The sequence below is a fragment of the Castor canadensis genome, chromosome 4 (assembly GCF_047511655.1).
Source record: "Castor canadensis chromosome 4, mCasCan1.hap1v2, whole genome shotgun sequence".
Lineage (NCBI taxonomy): Eukaryota > Metazoa > Chordata > Mammalia > Rodentia > Castoridae > Castor > Castor canadensis.
Genome location: NC_133389.1, coordinates 95,767,792 through 95,789,997, shown reverse-complemented (window position 1 = coordinate 95,789,997; position 22,206 = coordinate 95,767,792). Strand labels below are relative to the sequence as shown.

The following is a 22,206-nucleotide window of genomic DNA, read 5'->3' as shown; positions in this document are numbered from 1 at the left end:
CAGTTATGATATTATTGTTTCATTTCTAATAAGTGTTGGTAGTGCAACAGAATCCACCTTATGTAAAATAATAATGAACATTCATGTTGGAAAAATTCTTATATACTTAAGTTACAAGGGCCTGTAACTACCATTTGGTCTTGAGAGCGCCTGTGAAATATCACTATCTTTTGAATCATTAACATAGGGGATAATGAAATCAGGATTATTCAAGTAAAAAATGCAAATAATTTTCTTCTTTGGAAATGGTATTCTTAGATCATTTTTACAAAAATGCTTTCTAGATTTATCAGATTATCTTGTTGACATATTATAAAGTCTAAGAGTAGTCTTTTAAAGGAAGAGAAATAAAAATGTAAATGTCCGTGGAAGATAAGTTATCACCAACATCATACTATGAAAGCAGCAAGTTCAAACAGAAGACGAGATTTCTCTTACTCAGGTCCATCACTTACCTGGTGTTGAAAAAGAAGTACCCACTTTCTGCCATCTGCTTTTGGTAGACCAAATAGTAGCTTTTCAAAGATGTTGTGCCTAATCTTCAGAATCTGTGAATATCTTACCATTCATGGCAAACGGACTTTGCAGGTAACCTTAAAGTTCAAAGTTACTCTAGTGGGTTCATTTTAATCACATGAATCCTTAGAATGCAGAACGTAATATAGCTTTTCATAAACATGATAAGAAAGAGGAGAAATGTGAGACTCAAAGCATGGGAGGAACTTTGTGCATTGTTGCTGACATTGAAGATGGATGAAGGAGGGAATGAAGCAGAGAAAGCCTGTCTCTGGAAGCTAGAAGCAGCCCCGAGCAGATAGGCAGCAAAGAAGTGATGAACTCAGCTGTACAATTATAAGGAACTAAATTCTTCCAAACATTAGATGAGAGCAAGATAATATATTTTTTAAACTAAAGCTTCTAAAAAGGAACACAGCCCTGCTGATTCCTTTATTTTAACCCTGTAAGAATTGTGTTGGAGAACTTTAAGAAAATTAATTTGTTGTATTTAAACTATAACTTTGTTGTTATTTGTTGTGATAGCAATAAAAGGCTAACACCAATTCTCTATGTTTCATTAAAACATGATTAAACAATCAAGACAATCTAGTGGAATGCTATAAATTAAAGCTGGGGGTTGAATGCATAGAAACAAGGGGAAAAAGCATAAAGAGGGAAAGTCAAAGTGAGAGATTACTACTTAAATATGTTTAATTGAAGAGATAATGCCAAATTTTACACTCACTGTTATTTTGCCTAGATCTGTGTTTCCGCCTACAAGCCAAAATGGTGATCACAAGATTCACTACCTTCTTTCTGAGTATTTTTGAGCAGGTATTTTAGATGAAGATTGCTTTTGAAATTTCTGAAAAGCTGTAAAGTTGCAAATAATATTGGTATTGATGGGACCAGAACTAAAGAACTTCTGGAAGGCAGCTTATCTACAGTCTTAGAAGCAGTGTTGCAATTTCATTATCCTCTTAGGAAGGTCAAGTACATAGGAAGAAAGGAGGCAGTCACTTTTACATGGTGGTTTTCTAGAATATCTAATACTGGTTCTAAAGCCATGGTAGGGTCTTTCTTTAAATAATGTCAGGAACCTCAATAAAACTGGAACTATCAGATCTACCTCATGCTAAATAATTCATTTACTGATTTGCTAACTAATTCATATATTACATTTAGATAAGCACATAAAAATTACACTTGTTTTCTTTCCAAACTTACCTAAACTTAATTTTCTGTCCCAACCTACCAGAGAGTTGGAAAGTATTGACTTTGTTCCATTTTGGTAAACTCAGTTCCGGGCAACAAACAACAGCTTGGTATATTTTTATTCGCCTAAAATTATTCCCTCCCCATGATTATTCTATTGGGGCTGGCCTAACCTGCTATTCACACTGTGTTTGAGGCCTCCTGTGACATGTATTTTCTTCTGGAATCACAAGGGGAAGTGTGACTATGGCTTCATCTTCTACCTCTCTAAATATCTAAGGCATTATCTGACCTAAAGAAAAGGTCAAAACATGGGAGTGCCACCATTTCTTTTTTCCTTCCCCTCTACTCTTGAAAATCCACCAGGACATTAGAAACAAGAACTATAATTAAAGAAAACAGCCTGAAAACATAATTTTATTATTGCTGTCATCATCATTATTATTTTTGGTGGTAGCACCATGGTTTTAATTCATGGTCTTGTGCCTGCTAGGCAAGTGTTCTCCTCTTTGAGCCATGCCTCTAGCCCAGAGCACATGATTTCTGAGGAACAGCATGAAAAACACATCAATATAATGCTTTTAAAATACATGTTGCCATGACCCTGACCCTGTAGGACTCTGTTGTGGACCAGAAAAGAATATTTACATTAATTTTCACTCCGATTTTTTTAAGTAGACTGAATCTATGATGTTGATGTAATCTATACTTTTCAGCTACACCCTCCCGAAGTGTGCCTGGGACATTTGACTCCCGCGTGAAGCTCTCTCCTCTTACCACTAAACTAGTTCTTTATACTTCCAAGAACCTTACCTTTCTCCCCAAACTGGTCTCTGTCCCACTTATTTTACTATGTAGAAGGAGAGAGGGCAAGTGGCTATTGAAAATCAGATGATGAACATGTTACTTGCTTTAAGGTGTATAGTATGGAGGATGGGCCACAGCTCATTTCCAAACGTCTTCCTTCCTCCTAGAGCAAATATTCCTCTCTGTTTTCAAATATCTAGTTTCAGAGAGAAACAAGTCTCCTTACCCCACTATTTCATAAGACCCTTCTGGCTCTTTTCTCTCCCTCACAGGAAACTCCAAGCTGGCAAGAGCATTCATAGCAAACAGTGTGGCTTTTTCCCCTGGCAATGGCGTCTCATACTTGCCTTCAAAATATAGCACTTGAAACCATTTCTCAGCCTGCTGGGATTGGACTTCTTTCCTTAAAAAGAATCATCAAAAATTCAAACTTCAAACTTTAAAACAGCTCTGAAAAGTAACCTGTGCTGTCAGTTCTCTTCCTTTCAATCCCCAAACTGTATTTGCAATCACCTCACCTGGTTTAAAAAAAAAAAAAAAAACTGCAGCCTGAAGGTGACTGTGTCTTGATTAAATTGCAAGTGGCTTGAGGGAAGAGATAAAGTAACACTTTTCTGTATTTCTCACAGCATTTAGTTCAGTGTGGTGCTGTTTGGCTTCAGGCATGCTGTGTAGAAGCAACTGCATGCTGGGCAGGGATGTTTTCAGCCACTCTAAAATGACAGCAACTCTGGTAGCATTTTTAGAAAACATTGATTTAACTTGCTAGCTTTCAAAGAAATGTTGAGGCAGAAAATGGTAGAATTGATAGAAATCATAGAAATTACACTGATTTGCTAAATTTATGTAGCATTTGTTTACCACAGCTCAAAAGTGGGGACCAGATTCTAAAAGTAAAGTATGTGGTTGTAAATTTCGTCTTTGTCATTTAGTGATTTGTGACTTTAGACAGGATAGTTTCCTCCTATCCTATGTACAATGAGACTAATAGCATCTGTTATAAACAGTTGTGAAGATCAAGTGAGAAAATTCATGTAAAACACTGGTTCCTGGCACATAATTGGTGCTCAGTGACATATTTACTGTTGTTGTTCATATTGTTATTGTATTATTTTTGAACTTCTGTGACCACTTTTAATCATGTCTTTAGTGATAGAGAGCACATTGCTTAAAAAAAGCAGCCTCATTCAATTTTTAACCTTTCAGATGTTCTTATAACCTATAATTTCTAGGCCTGCCCTTCGGAAATTCCTAGACTAAACTGCCTTCATTTCCACTTGAATACTTTGCTTATTGTTGAAAAGAGACGTGCAACCCCAGGAAGTCTTCTTTACTCCAAGTTAAGTATGAATAGGTCCATCAGTCAGTCCACACTCAACATTTGATTTCTCTCTTTATGTATGTCCTTTCCTTTTCTGTATAAGTTTTGTTTTGTTGGTGGTGTCATTGTTTTTATTTATTTTGATTACTCAGTTTGCACTCTTGTTTTGAATTGTTCCTCTGAATCTCTGGGAGTAGAAAATAATGGAATGTTTCAGATATTTTCTAGCAAGCACAGATCAGGTTTTCTCTTAATACTTGTGCTGCTCTCATTGGTGTTGGACCACATTCTGGTGTTATTCAACTGCCAATCACCCGAGAACTTTATGAATATATTTTTTCTCCTATAAATGACACTTTTGATGATCCTTATATCATTCTATATTATTATCTGGATTTGTTGGGTTAAACAGAAAACTCTACAGATACAATGAATTGAGTACATTCTACCCTCTATTCTATAGCTTTCCATTTTATGGAAAAAGAGAGACATCACTTTCATGCTGTTTGGTAGGTATTTCCAGGCAATTGGGTTCATTTTCTGACTGGTCTTTCTTCTTGAGTGACCTGGCTCCCTTCATGCAGTAGGCAATGAACACAATCAACATGTATCTCTCTATTGACTTAAAAACAATCCACCCATGTCCAGCCAATGTTGTTGACAAACAAAAAATCTTTTAGTTTAATATTATGTCTTTCATTTCATTGGTTCAATAAAATACATACCCCAAAACTACTAATTTCTTCGAATTTTTCACAAGAGAGGCAGAGGTTGGCTACAGCAAGATTAAGGGGAGTGGAAAGATAATTGGATTTAACTGCTGAGACTAAGCTAGTTTGATGTGCCACCCAATGAAGAATATAATTTCATGGATCATATATATATCTTCAGAAAATGTAGTGAAAGTGCAGGAAATGTGCTTAAAATTTCATTTACTTATAATTATTTCAGTATAAGACCTCTTCCTGCTCAGAATTTATTAGAACTGAGGTATCTTTAAACATTTGTTTATGGGCCTCAGATATTTCTATTACTGTCAAAGGAATTTCAGGTGAAAAGCCAATTCACTGTCCTTTTTTTTTTCCATTTATTCATTTATGCATACAATGTTTGGGTCATTTCTGCCCCCTTCCCCCCACCCCCTCCCTAACCACCCACCCCCTGAACACCCCCTACCCCCTTGCTATCAGGCAGAAACTAGTTTGCCCTTATGTCTAATTTTGTTGAAGAGAGAGTATAAGCAATAATAGGAAGGACCAAGGGTTTTTGCTAATTCAGACAAGGATAGCTATACAGGGAGTTGACCTTCTAAGTTAATTCTTCTTGAACTAACCTTTTGTCTAGTTCTGGTCCCCTTCTCCTATTGGCCTCAGTTGCTTTAAAGTATCTGCTTTAGTTTCTCTGCATTGAGGGCAACAAATGCTATCCAGTTTTCTGGATGTCTTACCTATCCTCATACCTCCCTTGTGTGCTCTTCATTTATCATGTGATCAAAGTCCAATCCCCATGTTGTGTTGCCTTTGATCTACTGTCTGCATATGAGAGAACATATGATTGTTGGTCTTTTGGGCCAGGCTAACCTCACTGAGAACGATGTTCTCCAGTTCCATCCATTTAACTGTGAATGATAACATTCATTCTTCTTCATGTCTGCATAAAATTCCATTGTGTATAAATACCACATTTTCTTAATCCATTCGTCAGTAGTGGGGCATCTTGGCTGTATCCATAACTTGACTATTGTGAATAGTGCTGCAATGAACATGGGTGTGCAAGTTCCTCTAGAGTAACCTGTCACATTCTTTTGGGTATATCCCCAAGAGTGGTATTGATGGATCATATGGTATATCTATGTTTAGATTTTTAAGGAGCCTCCAAATTTTTTTCCAGAATGGTTGTACTAGTTTATATTCCCACCAGCAGTGTCAGAGGGTTCTTTTATCCCTGAATCCTCGCCAACTCCTGTTGTTATTGGTGTTGCTAATGATGGCTATTCTAATGGAGTGAGGTGGAATCTTAGTGTGGTTTTAATTTATATTTCCTTTATTGCTAGAGATGGTGAGTATTTTTTCATGTGTCTTTTAGCCATTTGAATTTCTTCTTTTGAGAAAGTTCTGTTTAGTTCACTTGCCCATTTCTTTATTGGTTCATTAATTTTGGGAGAATTTAGTTTTTTGAGTTCCCTATATATTCTGGTTATTAGTCCTTTGTCTGATGTGTAGCTGGCAAATATTTTCTCCCACTCTGTGAGTGGTCTCTTCAGTTTAGAGATCATTTCTTTTGTCGAGCAGAAGCTTTTTAGTTTTATGAAGTCCCATTTATCTATGCTATCTCTTAGTTGCTGAGCTGCTGGGGTTCCATTGAGAAAGTCTTTGCCTATACCTATTAGTTCCAAAGTATTTCCTACTCTTTCCTCTACCAACTTTAGAGTTTGGGGTCTGATATTAAAGTCCTTGATCCATTTTGAGTTAATATTGGTATATAGTGATAAACATGGACCTAGTTTCAGTTTTTTGCAGACTGCTAACCAGTTTTCCCAGGAGTTTTTGTTGAAGAAGCTGTCTTTTCTCCATCATATATTTTTAGCACCATTGTCCAAGATATGTTGGTTATAGTTGTGTAGCTTCATATCCAGGTCCTATATTCTGTTCCACTGGTCTTCATGTCTGTTTTTGTGCCAGTACCATGCTGTTTTTATTGCTATTGCTTTGTAATATAGTTTGAAGTCAGGTATTGTGATACCTCCAGCATTGTTCTTTTTACTGAGTATTGCCTTGGCTATTTGTGGCCACTTGTATTTCCATATAAATTTAACAGTAGATTTTTCAATCTCTTTGATGAATGTCATTGGGATTTTGATGGGAATTGCATTAAACATGTAGATTGCTTTTGGGAGTATAGACATTTTTACTATGTTGAGTCTACCAATCCATGAGCATGGGAGATCTGTCCACTTTCTATAGTCTTCCTCAATCTCTTTCTTCAGAATTTTACAGTTTTCCTTGTAGAGGTCATTCACATCCTTTGTTAAGTTTACACCTAGGTATTTGATTTTTTTTTTGAGGCTATTGTAAATGGTATTATTTTCATATATTCTTTCTCAGTTTGTTCATTATTAGTGTAAAGAAATGCTAATGATTTTTTCTTTGTTGATTTTATATCCTGCTACCTTGCTATAGCTGTTGATGATTTCTAGGAGCTTTTCAGTAGAGCTTTTTGGGTCTTTAAGGTATAGGATCTTACCATTTGCAAATAGGGATATTTTCACAATTTCTTTATCTATTTGTGTTCCTTTTATTCCTTCTTCTTGCCTAATTGCTCTGGCTAGGAATTCCAGTACTATGTTGAATAGGAGTGGAGATAGTGGGCATCCTTGTCTCGTTCCTGATTTTAGAGGGAATGGTTTCAGTTTTTCACTTTTGGGAAAATGATGGCTGTAGGTTTATCATATATAGCTTTTATAATGTTGAGGTACTTTCCTTCTATTCCTAGTTTTCTTAGAGCTTTTATCATGAAATGGTGTTGTATCTTATCAAAGGCATTTTCTGCATCTATTGAGATGATCAAGTGGTTTTTATCTTTGCTTCTGGTAATATGGTCTATTACATTTTTTGATTTTCATAGGTTGAACCATCCCTGCATTCCTGGGATGAAGCCTACTTGGTTGTGGTGAATGATCTTTTTGATGTGTTGTTGAATTTGGTTTGCCATTATTTTATTTATGAGATTGGCCTATAGCTCTCCTTTTTGGTGGTGTCTTTGCCTGGATTTGGGATAAGTGTAATACTGGCTTCATAAAATGTGTTAGGCAGTTTTCCTTCCCTTTCTATTTTGTTGAACAGTTTAAAGAGTGTTGGTATTAGTTCTTCTTTAAAGGTCTGATAGAATTCAGCAGAGAATCCATCAGGTCCTGGACTTTCTTTTTTTTCAGAGACTCTTGATTGCTGCTTCAATTTCATTTTGTGTTATAGATCTATTCAGGTGATTTATGTCCTCTTGGTTCAGTTTTGGATGATCATCAGTAACTAGAAATCTGTCCATTTCTTCAAGATTTTCAAATTTACTTGAATATAGGTTCTCAAAGTAGTCTCTGATGATTTCCTGGACTTCCATGGTGTTTGTTGTTATTTCCCCTTTTGCATTCCTGATTTTACTGATTTGGGTTTTTTCTCTTCTCATTTTAATCAGGGTTCCCAGGAGTCTGTTGATCTTGTTTATTTTTTCATAGAATGAACTTTTTGTTTCATTATTTCTTCGTATGGTTTTTTTGCTTTCTATTTCACTGATTTCAGCTCTTATTTTTTATTATTTCTCCCTTATTTGTTTTGTGATTTGCTTGTTCTTGTTTTTCTAGAAGTTTGAGATGTATCATTAGGTCATTGATTTGAGATCATTCAGTGTTTTTAATATATCCATTCATGGCTATGAACTTTCCTCTCAGGACTCCCTTTGCTGTTTCCCATAGGTTCTGGTAGGTTATATTTTCATTTTCATTGACTTCCAGGAACTTTTTAATTTCCTCTTTTATTTCATCAAGGACTTATTGTTCATTAAGCAGTAAGTTATTCAGTTTCCAGCTGTTTGCATGTTTTTTGTCTTTATTTTTGTTGTTGAGTTCTAGTTTTATTGCATTGTGATCAGATTGAATGCATAGTGTAATTTCTATTTTCTTATATTTGCTGAGGCTTGCTTTGTGCCCTAGGATAATGTCTATTTTGGAGAAGGTCCGTGAACTGCTGAGAAGAATGTATATTGTGTAGAAGTTGGATGAAATATTCTGTAGACATCAACTAGGTCCATTTGTTCTATGGTATGTTTTAGATCTTGGATTTCTTTATTGATTTTTTGTTTGGATGACCAATCTATTGATGATAGTGGTGTGTTAAAGTCTCCCACAACCACTGTGTTGGAGTTAATATATGCTTTTAAGTCCTTCAGGGTATGTTTGATGAAATTGGGTGTGTTGACATTGGGTGAATATAAGTTGATAATTGTTATTTAATTTTGGTCTATTTCCCCTTTTATTAGTATGGAATGTCCTTCTTTATCTCATTTGATCAATGTAAGTTTGAAGTCTACTTTGTCAGAGATAAGTATTGCTACTCCTGCCTGTTTTTGGGGGCTATTGGCTTGGTAAGTTTTCTTCCAGCCTTTCATCCTAAGCCTATTGTTATTTCTATTGGTGAGATGGGTCTCCTGTAAGCAACAAATTGTTGGGTTTTCTTTTTAATCCAGTTTGTCAAATGGTGCCTTTTGATGGGGGAATTGAGTCCATTAACATTAAGTGTTAGTACTGATAGGTATGTGGTGATTCCTGTCATTTAGTTCTCTTAGTTGTTTGAGGGTTTGATTGTGTGTAGGTAAATCGATGTTACTCTCTACTTTCTTGCTTTTTTTTTTTCCTGTAGTTTGGTACAGCCTGCCCTTTCATTGTTATGTTGGGTTTCACTTTCTATGTGCAGAATCCCTTGAAGAATCTTTTTTAGTGGTGTCTTTATGGTCATATATTTTTTTAGTTTCTGCTTATCATGGTCAACTTTTATTGCTCCATTTATTTTGAATGACAGTTTTGCTGGGTAGAGTATCTTGGGGTTGAAGTTATTTTCATTCAGTGCCTGGAAGACCTCAACCCAAGCTATTTTTGGTTTTAATGTTTCTGTTGAGAAGTCTGCTGTGATTTTGATGGGTTTACCTTTATATGTTATTTGTTTTTTCTCTCTTACAGCCTTCAATATTCTTTCTCTAGTCTCTGTACTTGTTGTTTTATGATAATATGTCATGAGGTAGTTCTATTTTGGTCAGGTCTGTTTGGTGTTCTGAATGTTTCCTGTACCTGTACGGGCATAGTTTTCTCTAGATTTGGGAAATTTTTTGTAATTATTTTGTTGAATATGTTGTGCATTCCTTTTTCTTGCATCTCTTCTTCTTCAATGCCCATGATTCTCAGGTTTGGTTTTTGATGGTGTCAGTAAATTCCTGCATTTTCTTTTTATAGGTCTTGAGTTGTTGAACTAATAGTTCTTTACTTTTTCTTCTAATTACCATTTCATCTTCCATTGTGAGATTCTGTCTTCTGATTTTTCTATTCTGCTGGATTGGCCTTCCATTTTATTTTGCATTTCTGTTTTGAAATTTTTTCTGAGGTTTTCCATATCCTGAGTCACTTCCTCTTTAATATTGTCTATTTTCATTCTGAGTTTATTTATCTCTTTACTTGTTGTGTTCTTCTTTTCACTTTGGTGTTTATACAGTGCTTCTATGGTTTCTTTTATTTGTTCTTGTGCTTTCTCAAATTCTCTGTTTTTGTTGTCTTGGAATATCTTGAGTGTCTCCTGTACATTTTGGTTGACCATATCCAGTATCATCTCTGTAAAATTCTCATTGATTACTTGCAGGATTTCTTCTTTCAGAGGTTTCTCATGGGCTTCATTGGGTTCTTTGGCATAGTTTATCTTCCTTTTGTTGGAGTCTGGACCTGGGTATCTGATTTCTTCATTTCCCTCTGGTTCCTGTACTAATTTATTGTTGGGGGGAAAATGATTTCCCTCTTTTTTCAGTCTTCCCATCATTGCCCTTGATATTGTTAGTGTTCCTATACTGTGTGTAATTCAGTATTGTCTATCTTGTAATAATAACAATGGTGATATCTAAAATGGAAGGGTGAGAGGAGAGGGAAAGCAAAGAAGGTAAAGGAAAAGGGAAAAAAACAAAACAAACAAAAAACCCCAACCAAACAACAACAACAAAAAACAGAGCCAAAGAAATAAACGGAGAGAGACAGTGTACTAATCAACAGTAGCTAAACAGGCATTAGAGACACAGAGAGAGGATAATGAAAGAAAAAAAAAAAAGAGACAAAAAAACCACAAGTTCAAGTGCAATAAAGTTTAGTCTTAATAATTTTGATGTTAGGACTTCAGCCTCCAGTCCTGAAGACTTCTCAGTGTCTGTGAAGTAGTTTTCTCAGTTTCTCATCAAAGGGGAAAAAACAAAAAGAAAAACAAACAAACAAATATCCCAAGTTCAAATGCAATACAGTTGCAGTTAGTCCTTCAGCATCTGATGTTGTTGTCTCATCAAAGGAAGAGGAAGAAAAAAAAAAGGGGGAGTCTGGAGACAGCTTTGTGAATGTGTATCTGAGGCTGTGGCTCACCTGCCTCCTACTGTCAGCCATCTGCTGCTGCAGGCTTTGTTTATTTAGAGTTCTCCTGGATCCATGCCCCTTTTGTTTTCTCCAGTATACAGCCCTACCTGCTTTTTGCAATTGCCATCTTTTTTTGCATGAGGAGTGGCCCTCCTCCCCCTCCGGTGGCACTTTCCACATGATAGCCTCAGTTACAAGCCTTCCCCTCTGCAAGCACACTGGGGGAGGTGGCGCCACTCCTGCCTTCTCTGGCCAGCTTTATACTTCATCTTAGAGATTGCCCCTTCCCCCCTCTCCAGTGGTGCTTTCCACACAATAGCCACAGTTACAAGCCTTCCCTTCTCCAAGGTTGCTGGGCGGGTGCCACTGCTCCTGCCTTCTCTGGCTGGCTTGTTTATTTAGTTTGCCTGAGGGATTGCCCCTCCCCCATTCTGCAGGGCTCTTTGCTATGTGTCTTTTTATTTATTTATTTTTCCAGCTGCTGTTTATTACTCAGTTTGTTTTTTTCTCTTTATTTTTCCCCCTGGGTGGGGGTCAGTCTGTCCAGGGGGCTATGCTGACCTGGCCCAGGGTTGTCTGTGGGAGTACCATGTTCCGCTTAGCTCACCTGGTGGTCTGCGTCTTCCCAAGTGGTCTGTGAGCTGGCATCTGGTGGCACGGGAGCCCCCCTGGTTTCTCTGTTTAATGTGGAGTGGGAATGCTATGCGCATGCTGAGGGTGTGGATATGTTGGAGTTTTGCTTCTTCTTGGTGGTTTTTCCTGCAAAGTGTATCTCCAATGTCTCTCCAAGATTTTACTTTAGGAAGCACGCTTTCTGCTTCCTCCCTCTAGTCACCATCTTGGAATCCCCCAATTCCTTGTCCTTAAAAAGGCACTTATTCTGGTATTTTTCTTGTAATACATTTGCAAAAGCTTAATATTACCTGCTGTTAGAATTGTGACTCTTACATCAAATAATAGCTCCAAAGTTAGAAAACTCAGAAAATCTTTAAAAATTTTCTTACTCCTAAACAGAAAAACGAACAAACAAAAGTGACATAAATGTAAAAGGGGGAGTGTTTGGGGGGCAACCAATGGAAGATGGAAGGCAAAAGAAGAGGCTGTTGAGGTGGGTGGGGAGTGAATAGGATCAAAGTACTTTATATGTGTGTAGGAAAACAGAATAATGAGGCCATCAAAATTATAAAAATGGGGTTGAGGGAGAAGAAATAGTAATATAGGAGGTGAATAGGATCAAAATATGTATATATGCATATATCACAATGAAAGTTTTATAAAATTAATATGCACCACGAAAAATTTTAGTTACTTGCTCAAAACTTGTATCAGAACTTCAGAGTCACCTCTTCAATTGCTATTACTTTTGAGATGTCTTACTTTTTAAATATATTGTAGTTATAAAGTATACACACACACACACACACACACACATATATATATATATATATATATATATTTCTTTGGCAATACTGGAGTTTGAATTCAGGGCCTTGCACTTGCCAAGTAGGTGCTCTACCACTGAACCATGCATCCAACACTTTTCGCTTTAGTTTTTTTCAGGTAGGTCATGAACTGCAATCCTACTGACAACTGCCTGTGTAACTGCAATGATAAGTAGTGGTACCATACTTGGTCTATTGATTGAGATGGGGTCTCATGGATTTTTTACCCAGCCCTGACATAAATAACAGCATGAGCCATACCATCAAGCCACTTCATTATTGCTTTTGTAATAAGACTTTGAATAGGTTTATGTGTGACAGAAACTAGGCCACGTTATACATGTGGATTTACACATCATCAAATCCTATGATATTTTGTTGCCATTTTTAAGTGCTTTTTTGGCTAAAATGCAAATGGTTGAGCCATATAATTTGCTGTTCAACCAAACTTTTCTAATTTAAATTGGAACACTTTAAGTAGCTACATTGGAACAACTAAGGCTCTTCTCAGAAATCTTGAATATATGCTCATCTTAGAAAAGTTAGAAAATGCCAATAAATATAAACAAAAAACCCACTTGCAGTCTTCTTTTCATTTTTTCCTCTTGCTTTTCTCTCTCCCTCTTTCTCTCTGTCCCTCCTGCTAAGTATTTTTATATATTAGAATGCATATATATATATATACTTATGCACAATAATAGAAGCACACAATAATGGGTTCTTCAAAATCCATCTTAACAGTCACATATTATTTTATTGTATAAATGTAAAATGACTACTGAATTCTCCTATTGTGGAATATTTAGATTGTTTCCAAATTTTTATGATGAAACTAGTATGATGGTATCTTTATATATAATCAGTACCTATATCATTGATTTATTTTTACTAAAAGTTACTAGAATTTGAATTGGTGTTTTAAATAACATATTGTAATATTAATACACCTCTCCAAACTGTCTTTTATATTAATTATATGAGTAAGTCCTACTGTCAATCTGTAAGAGAGGTGTTTTACCACATCATTATCAGCACTGGACAATACCATCACTACTCTTTTATGATTTGTGGAACATCACTTGTTCTTAGAAAATGTAGTGAAACATTTTGAGCTCAGTTGAATAAAAATCAAACTTCACTTAAGGTTTTAATGTCCATGAAATTTGTTCCAAATGCCTCATAAGTTAAATAGAAAAAATTTTAAATATACTATTTTAATCCACTGTTATGATATAATTTTTTTATGCTTTTGCTGATGGAGGTACATTGTGGCATTTACAAAGGTTTTTACAATGTATCAAATATATCATACTCAAATTCACCCCCTCCACCACTTTCCTTCATCCCCCCATTCCTGAAATAGTTTTAACAGATATCATTTTTGCATTTACATATACATGTACACATTTTTGCACCATATTCATTCTCCTACACCCTCTCCCAGTCCTCCCCCTCCTACTATTCCCTCTCACTAGTACCAACCCCCCCATCCCCTGGGCAGGACCTGTTCTGCTCTCCTGTTTTCTGATTTTGTAGAAATGAAAGAAAAAAGAAAAATGACATTTTTTGCTTATCTGAGATAAAGGTAGCTACACTGTGGCATGAAGGTAGGGAGGGGGAAGGGAGATAATGAGAGATAATGAGTGCAAGAGTGAAACAACAACAGAAAAAACAATTTGAGGAATGTCACCTGGGTTGAAACCAAAGAAGGATCACCTTACCCCAGAGGTTAAAATGGCCAATGAAACAATATGTGACCATGTATGTCACAAGTTGGACAACCCATTTCTGTAACTGCCTCTAAATGGTATATAAGAAAAGACTCCCTTGCTCTTTGTGCTCAGCCTTTGGATGAGAATTCACTGAGTTGCTGCTGACCTGCTTAATAAACTTGCTTCTCGAAAGCTTTGGTTCCCATATGTCTGAGCTGTCTGACATCATTTCTGGAGGCTAGGTCCAGAATTCAGAGGGTAGTGTTTTTCCCTCATCCCCCACTCAGCATCCCCCACCCACTGGGAGGGCTGCCCCTGCCAGGCAGCACAGAATGTGTTGATCTGAGGGGAGGGAACCTCTCTAATTGCAAACCAAAGAGGAGAATTTCAGTCACACAAAGTAACCCAGAAAGGCTCAGGAACCAACTTGGGGGCCCCACTCATCAGACTAGTAAGAACCTGGGTTTGAATTTAAGTCTGCCCCTAAGAAACACCCTAGTAACTGCCTTTTGAGGTGAAAGCATGTCTCTCAAGTTCAGAGAGCAGAATGGAAGTACTGTGCGTGTGAGAGTGTGTGGAAGTGTGAGCCTGAGATGCAGCCCAGCTATGAAGTAAGTCCTGATCCGTGGGTCCATGGTGAACTCATGGGGTCTAAGGTAAGCCCTAACAGGACCTCTGATCTGGTGTTTGTATAGACTCACTGTGGCTAAGAGATGCCTAAATCCCCTAGAGGGGAGAGGCCAGAAATGCACAATGTGAATAGTGTTCTTTGTTTCCCTCTGTGTGCTGGGAGGGATGAGCCCTTACCTACTCCCCACCATCCTCATCCCTTCTGTTTCTGTCTCTGTTTTGATGTCTGGTAACAGGTGGAATGGGAGGATGTCAGAGTAAGAACAGACCCTTGGGGTGCATGCTTAAGAACTTTAAAAAGTGATTTAATGGAGATTGCAGAGTCAAGCTGATTCCTGACAAGCTTAAGACCTTCTGTGAAGTTGTAGGATGGCCCTTGGAGGGGTCATTAGATAAGGTCACAGTCAATAGAGTTTTTAAAGTGGTTGTAGGGGAGCCTGGACACCCAGGATTCCTTATATTTTCTGCTGGCAGGATGGAGTCCTCAGTTGGCCCATGTGACTAAAGCCCCACCTACGTGACTACTTGTCATGGTAGCCAGGGTTGCAGCAGATTCCAAGTGCTAACTCTCACAGTTGTGAAGGAGGAGGAATGGTGACGCTGTGCCTCTAAGAAAGAGATTCATGAGATGCCTGAGCTTCTGCTCTGAACATACCTCTGGTGGTGGTAGAATTAAAGCTGGGAGACACTCCTGTTAGTCAGAGGCAATATTAAATTCCTTGCAATGCCTAAATTGGGATCCAAAAGCATCTTGACAGACTTCCTAAAATATGGGATTCTTTGACCTTGTCAGACTCTTAAGAGCACTCCTTTGCTTCCTGTCCAAAAACCAGGGAAGAACACATTAGACCAGTTCAGGACCTCTGTGCAGTCAACTCAACAACTTACTTTACACCCTGTGGTCCCAAACCCATACACACTTTTAGACCTTAACCCAGCTAAGACAAAATTCTTACCTGCCTGGTCCTTAAGGATGCATTTTTCTGTATGTGTCTGGCCACATAGAGCCAACCCATCTTTGCCTTTCAATTGGAAAGTTCTAGTATAGGAGAGAAGGGACACTCAGCCACACTATTACTGGTTGATTCAGGACCCCGAAGCACAAATGTTTAGAGGGTATGGATGAGGTGTTCTCCAGCTAGCTGGACTTGACTGATCAACCTATCAGTCATCTGGAAGTTGAGTATTTCATAGATGGCAGCAGCTTTGTCTGGTACAGCACACATTTTGCTGGATATGCAATAATGACTCTAGACACGGTCTCTGAAGCACATCTGCTGCTGGTCAGGACCTTTGCACAAAAAGTTGAGTTCACTGCTCTCACATGGACACTCCATATAGCCACGGGAGTAGGGTAAGCATCTATATGAACTCTAAATATGCATTTACTACCATTCATGTCCATGGGGCCCTATATAAAGGAATGGGGCTCATTAACTCAGGAGGAAAAAGTGTAAAGTATGGACAAGAAATTCTGAAATTCCTAGAAGCTCTATGGGCCCCTACATGAGTAGCAGTCATGCACCACTGAGGGCACCAGAGGGGAAAGATGACAATTGTCTGGGGAAGCCAGGAAGCTGATTGGGAAGTCAAGTGAACAGCCTTCATAGGAGGACAAAAATCAGCCTCATTGACAGCTGCCTTTTTCTTGTGCCCCTTATCTGAATGGGACCCATGGTATACTTTACAAGAACAGGCTTTGTTTGAGAATGAAGGAGGAAGTTTCCTGTGAGGTAGGTGTTGGAAATTTACATACAGCCATATTGCAATTCAAGAGTATCTAGCTCCCACATTTGTCAAGCCATTCCATGAAGGAACTCACTCAGGGCAAAAAGCTCTGAAGACCACCTTGACCCAGCATTTTTATGTCCCCAAGCTCTCCAGCATAAGTAAGACAGTCGTCTGTGTGCCAAAAACAATCCCTGACAATGGCCAAGAGCACCATCCCAGATACAAAGTGTTGGAGGAACAACTTTTGTAAACCTGATTGTGTACTGTACTGAGATACCACGGGCCATAGAATGCATATATTTGCTAGTATTTTGTCTGCACGTCTTCAGGATGGGTGGAAGCCATCCTTTCTACTTGAACTGAGAAAGCCCAGGAAGTGGCCAGGTGCCTGTTACAGGAAATCATCCTTCTGTTCAGGATACCTGTGTCTGTTGGATCAATCAATGGGCTGGCCTTCATGGCTGAGGGGTACAGTTGGTGGCTGAGGGCTTAGGAATAATTTAAAAGCTATACATGGCCTACCATTCCCAGAGTTCAGGGAAAGTAGAGCATATAAACAGGGCCCTAAAATTACAATTTGGAAAACTATGACAGGAGAGACCCACCTACAGTGGAATCAGTTACTGCCTGTAACCTTGTTCAGGATTAGATATAGCCACACCAAACAGATAGGCCTCTCCCCTTTTGAAATTCTTTTTTGGCATCCACCCCCTTAGTCAAGAACCTGTGAGGGGTTCTTGAGGAAATAGGTGATCTCACCTGAGACAGCAGGTGACTCTCAAAAATCAATGACTGGGAAGAGAGAGACTCCCTGGTAGCCCGACAACTCCCACACACCCTTATAAACCAGGGAGTGCTGTTTGGGTAAAGGAATGGAATGTTCAACTGCTAAAGCACCACTGGAGGGCACTTCTGTCATTTTTTTTTATCAACCACCACTGCAGGTAGCAGAAATCCTTCCCTAGATCCACCACAGCTGAGTGAATCCAACCTCCCTCGAGTGGGAGTGCATCCTTGACCCAGCCACACCATGCAAGATCACCTTCTGGAGTACCCATGCCCTTCCCTGGTAGGATTCTGCTTTCCAGGAGACAGCAGAAGACCACAAACAAAGAGATGTCAGTCCTCTAGTCACTCCAGTAGCTGACTAGTCTACACATGGCAGAAGCTTGAGTAGTCGCCCATCTCACTTTTGAGGATGAGTCTCTTATGTGTTTTCTTCTTGCTAATCTTGGTCATCTCTCTACCTGGGGACCCCAGACCTTGGACTTTGACTCATGTATGCACACTATTCTAATGGGAAGTATTGTTATCAAAACTCTGGGTTTCCATACTTCTTATTCTTGTTCAGGCACAGTTGTTGAGTCATGCACCTACAACCATACCACCTACTCAGTGTGCTCTCATGATGGTCAGTATGTCAGTTTTAACCCTGTCTATGGAATTCGGAAACAATGGCTAGAGGTCCAAAGCTTCACCAGCACTGGGGAGCTTATTAGCCAGGCACAGGTTTATAATGCTTAGATCAACATGATGCTCCTTGACCCAGAAGTGGGTCCAAGCATCAAAGGGGGGAATGTGGCAGGAAGGCAGGGAGGGAGAAAGGAGAAAATGAGAGACAATGAGGGAGATAATGAGAGATAGAGTGTAACAGTGAAACAAAATAAAACAGATTTGAGGGATGTTCCCTGGGGTGAGAATGGAGAAGGGTCACCTTGCCCCAGAGGTTAAAATGGCCAATGAAACAATATGTGACCATGTATGTGACAATCTGTAGCTCTTTTTTCTGCAACCTGCTATAAATGGCATATAAGGAAATCCCCCTTTTCTCTCAGGGCTCAGTCTTTGGATGTGAATCTGCTGAGCCACTGAAGGCTTGCTTAATAAACTTGTTTCTTGAAAGCATTGGTGCCCTGTCTCTCTGTCTGAGCCAGCCTACAACAACACAGGCAATTTCCTTGTGACATTTCCATGTGTATATGTGTTATAACCACAATTGGTTCATATTTATTTTTCTTCATTCTACCTTATATTTGAATTCAACCTAACAACAAATATAAACTGGAAAGAATACCTGTTCTTTAGATACAGTCTTTAAAGACTGGAAGATATTCTCTGTACATCCAAGGCAGAATACAGCCATATTTCTGGTGTTTTTTTTTTTCCCTAGATCATCTTTACTTGAAGATTTTTTTGGGAGAAAAAAAGTAGGTAATGCAAAACATTTTTGTATTAAAACAAATGAAGATAATATCGAATATAAAATTTACATGACTTTTTGAGACAAAGTACTTTTTGACATCAAAGACATTTCAAGCTAAGCTACTCATGAACTTCAGGTTTTATTCCTAAACCCTCTGAGAGGGGGAAGACACCTGCATGCTAATGCTATCTAATATTATGGGTACTGCCGCTTTGATAGAGAAGTCTAGAAGCTGCAAAGTAAGTGCTTACTCATTTGGCAAAGTACCAGTGAAATATTTAAATAAGTAAACCACACGCTTTCTCGTATTAGAGCATTTAAACCTGCTTTTAAAAGGCCTGAGTAAATAGGAGTTTTATACTTAAGTTGAATTTTTCCCTTCTAAAGTGATTTTTCCTCCAATAAATGCATATTAACATGCCTAGCTGAGGGAATGACATGCGAGGTGGTCAATATCTTAAGAGCCCTGTGAACTTAAGTCCACATAACCAGATTATGGAGTTACAAACATACTTTCCAAGGGTATCATCAGGAATGAAAAATAAACCACTCACCTTCTACAATAAAGAAAAAGGAAACAAAATCAAACAGGAAGAAAAGATTATACACAATGAGAATCATACAATGATGAAATTTAGAGACTGGCCAGGACTTAACAGAAAGAAGGGAGCTACTGCTGCAGTATTTGTTTTTCACATTTTATGTAAAAACAAGAACTTTTTTGAGTGTGTGGGGGACAGCAATCATACTTCCTTTCCAAATCTTGCTTATTGTAATTGTCCTTTTTCTTTGTAGTCGGTGACAACTTTTTCTTTTTCAATAATAGACTGAGGGTGTGGATACCTCATATGGAAATTTTTTATGGTAATTTAGCAACATATTGTCCTTTTTAAGAAATATGAGAGACAAGGTTAATCAATTATGCTTAGGAACATACAATGGGAGGCAGACTGGTGAGTGCAGCTGACTTTTTAGGATCTGCTCAAGAACAGGTAATTCATAACCTTTTACATAGTATTCCTTTTTAATTTTCTTAGGTTTTATAAAATTATTTCTTTCTTACTGGGATTCCACTCTTCATTTTACAAAGCCTTAAACTGAGACTCAGATCACATGACAACCTACTTGTACCTTTTTTTCTTTTCTGTTCAAGTAAAACAACAATCTAGAGCAAAAGTGTCCCATTTCAGAATAACTACAAGGGGGAATATCAATGGTAAATGATGTTGTGCTAGAAAAAGAACAAAATAGGCAGACACCAATCACCTCCATTTTCCCAAGATTAAATGATTATTAAAAAAGAGCGCCACACTGTATAGAAATCAACATTCTCTCCCATAATTCTGTGCATTTGGGACTACAGAAATGTCACTGTCCCTGCCCCATATCTTCAAATTAACATCCTCAGGTCACAACAATAAGTCTTCCCAAAGGGAACCTTCCGGAAAAACAAGCTATTTCCTGGGCTCATATTTCCCTCTTTTTGTAGCATGCACCAGCAATCTATCCAAGAAGTATATATTGGGGAGTAAGGAGGGGATCCACCGGCAAGCCCACAGTTGTTGACAGCCATAAGATTAGATACAAGCACAAAGGGATAGGTCAACATACTGGCAAAAAATCCTGTGACGGCTTGGGAATAACTTTTCATCTCATTCATGGTAGAAACCCCACTGTCCAGTGCATAGGTATTGACGAGGTAGGCCAGTGAGTTACAGAGCCACAAGGAAATGATGTCACCTAGGAGACGAGGAATTAGACCCGCAAAAAATCTTAGGATGCCCTCTTCCCGATAGATGGTTGCTATGGAGTCACAAAGTCCACAGTATTTGGCTTCTCTGCCAATGAATTGTATCACAGATCTCAGAGTGATCACCTGGAAGGGATGTGTGATGACAATAGCAGCAGAATGAGCAATCCTCTCTCGAGTTGTCTCTTTGATAACTCGGTCAAAGGAAGATGAGCCTTCTTTTTGTATATTTCCAGATCCTGAATCCTCAGGTTTGTCACACTCCTGGTAATGCTGTAAAACTTTACCATGGACCACAGTTCCAAGGACTCCTGAGCACAGACTTGGAGTTAAGCCTGTGAACAACCCTCGCCTCCCATCAATGCTTGCAATGTGCTGAGCATAACAAAAGAGACCAGGAAGCCGACATACTTGCCGCCCAAAAATATTTCGTCCTATTGTTGGAGGAAGAGGCTCAAATCCCACCTGGATGAGCACTTTCACGTACACGAACGGCTGGGACAGGATGGTGAGACCGGAGCCCAGGAGCACCTGACTGGCCGCGTCTGCCACGATGGCACCCGCGGACCTGGTGTTTTCTTTTGAGAGGTAATATTGAGGAAATGTGTTGTTTCTATACCAGGAGGTGGCCATTTAAGATATCGTTCTTTTCTCCCATTCTTGTGAGTGCCCAATTCACAGAGAAAGGCCTACCATTGAGATCCAGTTTACCTGGTTATAGTTTCATGGTAGTCCACCTACAATCTTCAACAATCCATTAAACTTCCTATTACCTGATTATATGGAATATACAATCTCTCCTGGAGATCATCAGTGTTTTCTTGCATTTCATATTAGTTGGTTACCTCTGATTGAAGTTACCCAGAGAATTCATTTATTGAAGATGTCTGGCTTTTCCTTGTTGTCCCTCCTATCTCAGTTGTTGCTGTGGTTGTGAGAGCACACAGTAGTGGTGGTCTTTCCACTTTACCACACCATTAGCATGCCTGTTGCCCTTAGAAGATTAAAGTTAGATTTTTGTAATTGCATTAATTTAAAGTGTCTGTAAAGAATTTTTTTTCCTAGCTGGAGTTAAAATTTATCCCATAAAGACTTTTACCCTGAGGTAAAAACGAGAGATTGCAATTCAGCTAAGGAAATTAACTCTTCTTAGATTAACTTAAAGAGATTTGTAAATAACTTTAAAAGTTAAATTTCATATGAAAAATGCTCAGATGTGGTGTGGGATTAAGTATGTTTGAATTTGTTTATTTCCTTTGGTATTTGCTAGATAACTGGAAGTTTATTTTAAACTATTTCACAGGGCTTTGATATTTGTTGTTGTTAGTAATGCTATTTCCTGCTTCATTTGGGAAGTGATGGAATTATGTTCTCTGAGAAAAACATGTTGTATTAGAAGATATAAGACCTACTTATAGGACTGGGGAGTAATAAATGATCTTATGAGGTGTATCTCATTTTAGTTCATTTATTTTTATTTTAGGTAAAATACAATAATAGTTTTATTTTATTTTTGTACTTAATCTCAATGATGAGACAGGAAGCCCCTAAATTTTTCTTAAAAAGCTGTAAAGTGAAATCATGAATTTGCTGGAATCTTTCCTTTCCAGCAAAGATTTTCACAAATGCATTCTCTGTGCCCATAACTTTTACATACACTAGAATACGATGATGAGCAAAGAAAAAAAGTAATCTTACCTCATGTAAGTTTAGATTTCTCAAAATTAACACTGGGTTCCATCAAATATTGATT

General features: G+C 38.2%; 1 protein-coding gene across 1 annotated transcript; it reads right to left on the bottom strand.

Annotated features, from left to right (window-relative positions):
* Positions 1-19,970: 19,970 nt before the first annotated feature.
* LOC109674604 (mitochondrial carrier homolog 2-like) lies at positions 19,971-21,086 on the bottom strand. Its single transcript, XM_074072181.1, has one exon. The coding sequence runs from the start codon at positions 21,084-21,086 to the stop codon at positions 20,094-20,096; it is 993 nt and encodes a 330-aa protein (XP_073928282.1). The 3' UTR covers positions 19,971-20,093.
* Between the last annotated feature and the right edge of the window lie 1,120 nt (positions 21,087-22,206).